This window comes from Eurypyga helias, unplaced genomic scaffold (genome assembly GCF_000690775.1).
Source record: "Eurypyga helias isolate BGI_N326 unplaced genomic scaffold, ASM69077v1 scaffold15856, whole genome shotgun sequence".
NCBI classification, from domain to species: domain Eukaryota; kingdom Metazoa; phylum Chordata; class Aves; order Eurypygiformes; family Eurypygidae; genus Eurypyga; species Eurypyga helias.
Genome location: NW_010257408.1, coordinates 725 through 5051, shown reverse-complemented (window position 1 = coordinate 5051; position 4327 = coordinate 725). Strand labels below are relative to the sequence as shown.

At 42.1% G+C, this 4327-nt stretch overlaps 1 protein-coding gene across 1 annotated transcript; it reads right to left on the bottom strand.

The window, feature by feature from the left end:
• Nucleotides 1-500: 500 nt before the first annotated feature.
• On the bottom strand, nt 501-4034 carry YARS2 (tyrosyl-tRNA synthetase 2, mitochondrial). The gene is made up of 4 exons (XM_010154009.1): nt 3864-4034; nt 1624-1779; nt 1135-1305; nt 501-761 (listed from the first exon to the last, which is right to left on the bottom strand). Exons 1-4 carry the CDS (start codon nt 4028-4030, stop codon nt 602-604), a joined length of 654 nt encoding a protein of 217 aa, XP_010152311.1. The 5' UTR covers nt 4031-4034; the 3' UTR covers nt 501-601.
• Between the last annotated feature and the right edge of the window lie 293 nt (nt 4035-4327).

Here is a 4327-nt window from a genome sequence, read left to right as displayed (position 1 = left end):
CAATAAGGCTGGAAAGCTTTTTTTGCAACGTGCCCCCCTACATAACCAACAAGAAGCTTACATATTAGGGATGAATCATTCTACTCGTTTATTGTGAATCTGCAGCTTCCTTCAAAGCAAACCCGTTCAGAAAGAAAACGCTGATCGTAGGCTGGCTGGCCTTACCCCCTCACGCAGGTTTCTCCGCTAGGATGAAGTCCAACGGGACAGCAGCACGCATCCTCTGCAAGAAGTACCAGGTTTGAGTATGCTCTTGCTCATCTTGCCGTGGATTATGCCGTAGAGTACCCGGCCACTGCTCTCCTCCTACACCACTGAAGGCTGCCGAAGGAGGGGAAGAGCATCTCCACCTTTGATCTTTTCATCTCCTTGTGCATATCCTCTTACAAATGCTGCTTTGGGTAAGGCAGAGTATCTAAAAATCTCCTCGGTGGCATGACTTAGCTGCATTTATGGGCAGGCCGTTGAATTTTGAGAATGCAGACTGTGGTACCGGGCAGTCTGTGAGCTGCGTAGTAATGCACAGCATAGAAACATCTTCAAGTACGTCTGGGAGCCACAGAGTCGAGCTGATACGTCAGTTCTGGGAGGCCTTCTGTTGTCACAACTGCAGCCATTTTATAATGTAGTAATTTTTTTTTCCAACCCTAAGCAATGATACTCCATTCTGGAGAATATGCTGTCCGAGAACAAGAATAGTCTCGGGATCAGTTACTCGAATCCCATTTACTGAAACTCCACCATCTGTTATTTTCTGGTACCTTAAAAAAAAAAAAAAAAGGCAGAACTGGTAATTGTAAGAAGATTTTTTTAAATAATTTTTTTAAATTATTGTTAAGAATTCAAAGTTCAGTTAAGAGTTTTTTGGTTGGATCCATAATGGAATAAATTTTAATTCTCTTGCACTTTAACTCAAGGTCAAGAGTGACTGAAATTAACTGTAGCCTTTACCACTCCCATTCTTTGGGAGAGGCATAAGGAGACTTAAGCTGTTGACTCAGACTTCAGTGGTGTTACGTAGATTACTAGCCTGCTGCTACTCGATTTGGCTGTCCTAACTGTTTAGCTTCTGAAAGCACACCACTACCACCTGTTTACGTGAGCTGTTGCCAAAGACCACCGGTGATAACTTACCCACTAGGTCCGTCTGGAATGGCATTTGCTTTGCGACACAAGTCAAGAACGTTCATTCCGGGTTCAAGCAGCAATTCAGCCGAAGGAGCTTGTTTAAAAAGTTCCTGTAACTCTTGGTCAGACATAGCTTCCAATGCCTCCATGCTGCTGTAATACAGGGCCTTAGTACACCTGCGAGAGCAAAGATCATTCAAATACAGTGCGAGTCTCATCTTCATGCCAAGCGCTACGCAACTAACCAATTCCCCTCCCCAGTGAGGGCCCGCACAGTAACACAAGTACCTGAAGTACACCCCAATTTTTTTATCGTAGTGCACTGCGCTGCAATTTTTTTTTTAAATATTGTTAATGTATTTTTACATCTACGGAATTACTACATTTTTCTCTTTAAACAGCTGGGCAACAACTTACCTGCGTGAAAACAGACCCTGAAAAGTAATTACCCCTGAATAAATGTGAAAGAAAACTGCTTGACAAATCAGACATCACCTCTTAGCAGACTCTAGCCCCTCTCTACCATGAACAAGCTTGGTCACTTCTGCAGCAAGTCGCTTCTGAGGGCCCCATTTTTCAGGTTCTTTAGCGTGCATTTCCATGATGTGGTCAATCTCCTCAAGAGGAAGGAAGGTGAAGAGTTTCAGGTATCTATGAGCAATGCAAAAAAGAGTTTGACTATGGAGCCATCATTACAGATTTCCTGCCTTTGGCATTCCAACTTCAGCAACTACACTAAAATGATTAAGAAATCCCTATTACAGATACTGTGTCCTTTCAAACAGCTCTTTGTCTTTGCCCACATGCTTCATCCTACCAGGTTAACTCCAGTTTTAATATTCCACTTAGGGTAATGTCTTCAGACATGTCAAATGCTTCCATAAGGCTTGCATTGCCCTCAGCAAGTTGGTTTTCTCTTGAAACAGTTACTTTATAGGATTTATTTCAACTGTAAGTCAACTAACAAGGTTTTATATTATATTCCTAGTAGTTGCAGAATCTGCTAACGAAAGTCATCAGCCATGGGACAGAAGTAGGCCATGCCGTGACGAGCGAGTATCTCGACAGGAAGATTTTGAAAGGTGTGTATCTGAGCACAGTCCATTTTAATGGGCTCGGAGTAGCATGAAGTGCAGTGTACTGAAAAAGGTACCTTTCCTGTTACAAAGTCTGAATGCGTAAATCGTGTTCATCGCCCACATACCCTCCTTACCAGCCTGAAACGTGTGGATGCAGAACCTAAATTGGAAATAATCGGGCATAAAGCTTTGAGAGGGGTAACCGAGTTGTGAGGGAGGTCGCAATATGACAGGGAAGTACCTGTCTGAGGTTTATCAAAACTCAGATTTGACAGCAATACTGGAATTTAAAGAAAATAAGATTTAAAAGAGAACATATAGCAACTTACTAAAATTAACGTAAGGCCCTGAATAAAGCTATCGGCTATTTATTTTCACCAGCCTGGAGGCTAGCCACCAATGAAGGCATCGTGTCAAATGTGGTTTCCCCCGTATTTCTGCTACCCATTCATGTTCTCTCTATTCAATTTTAGTATTTTTACACTGGTCAGTAAGAATACGAGTTATGTGTGGTTGACGTGGATTCAGAGCGAGCACAGTGAATCCAACACCACGTTTTGCACATTGCAAGAGCTCTACCCTAAGTAATGATTACTCAGAGTTTTGTCTCTGTACATGCTACAGCTTTAAGTGGTAGTTGGACAGTGTAACTCTGTCCTAGGCATGTTTTCATCTGGACCAGTGGTTTCCAGAGTGGGGTGCCAGCACCCCAGGACAGATGCAAGATGATCAATCCACTGGGGTGCAGGAAGAAAATTTTAGGACTTCAGTAATACACATATATAATCTATAAACAAATAGACAGGTATGGGGAGTGCATGCTCAAGTGTTTGTTACTGATGGGGTGCACGATGAAAGTAATTTGGAGACCGTTAATACAATCATACACAGGAACTTCCTGGCTTTTCCTAACATGGCTCTATTTCAGTCTGCTTAGGGAGATGCAGTTTTTAATGCGAAGCAGTTCTAAAAGCTGAACGTTATGCGTTTGCTTTTAACCAGTTAAGTAGCTTCTGGCAACGAGATTGTGGTGTTTCTGGATACCTCATACTAGGTAAAAACTTGGAGCTAGTTGATCTCTATTCATAGCAGTCGCTTATTGCTCAGCAGGAGATTTAATTCGATGATGTTACGGTACTGAAGGTAATATACCCCGTAAGGTAAAGGCACTCCACTGTCCGAACAAACTGCGCTGAGCGTTACTTGTCTGTTCATCCACATTCTGATTTTATGAGGCACATGCCAGAGTACGGAGACAAGTTCCACTACCCTGTATACTCACGAATCTGTCACACCCCTTTATTTACTGAACGTACAGTTACAATTAGCATACCCTTTTACAAGGAGCTCGCGCTGCATGTATCCACGTGGAACAGCTACAGAGAACAGTTAGGGCCAGGTTTTATATACAACAACAGAAAGCAAGCTGATCTGTTCATCCACATTCTGATTTTATGAGGCACATGCCAGAGTACGGAGACAAGTTCCACTACCCTGTATACTCACGAATCCATCACATCCCTTTATTTACTGAACGTACAGTTACAATTAGCATACCCTTTTACAGGGAGCTCGCGCTGCACGTATCCACGTGGAACAGTTAGGGCCAGGTTTTATAAACAACAACAGAATGCAAGCTGAAGAAAAGCTACTTACTTTTCAACTGTGTTATCTTGCTGTCTGACAAAAAACTGATACAGTTCAAATGGTGAAGTCTTATCTCTGTTCAGCCAAACTGCATTGCCAGCAGTCTTTCCCAGTTTATCTCCAGTAGTACTGGTAATAAGAGGTACAGTAATTCCAAACACATCTGTTCCTGTCATCCTGAGAAAGAGAAGAGTGTTAAGATGTTAAAAAAATAATAATTTAAAAAAACCCCACACCTTGGTAAAGTTGACTAAAATGTAAGTGTTCGGCAAGATTCTATCCTTGACATAAAGCAGTTAAATCAGACAGAGGGGTGAGGGGCAAGGTGCCAGAACACTGTTTTATGAGTGTTTTAGGAAAACAACAAACAACCCTTGAACTTAAATTTTTAAGTTCTTTTGTGTGTGACAAAGAAGTTCACATACTTTAAAGTAGTTTCATGAGCAACAGAACTGGCAAACTCAAGCGTCCTG

Coding starts and splice junctions, on each gene's coding strand:
- YARS2 (XM_010154009.1), bottom strand. CDS start 4,030: ATGACAGGAACAGATGTGTTTGGAATTACTGTACCTCTTATTACCAGT. Junction 1,780..3,863: donor CAAGATAACACAGTTGAAAA/GTAAGTAGCTTT, acceptor CATTGCTCATAG/ATACCTGAAACTCTTCACCT. Junction 1,306..1,623: donor GGGCTAGAGTCTGCTAAGAG/GTGATGTCTGAT, acceptor TTGCTCTCGCAG/GTGTACTAAGGCCCTGTATT.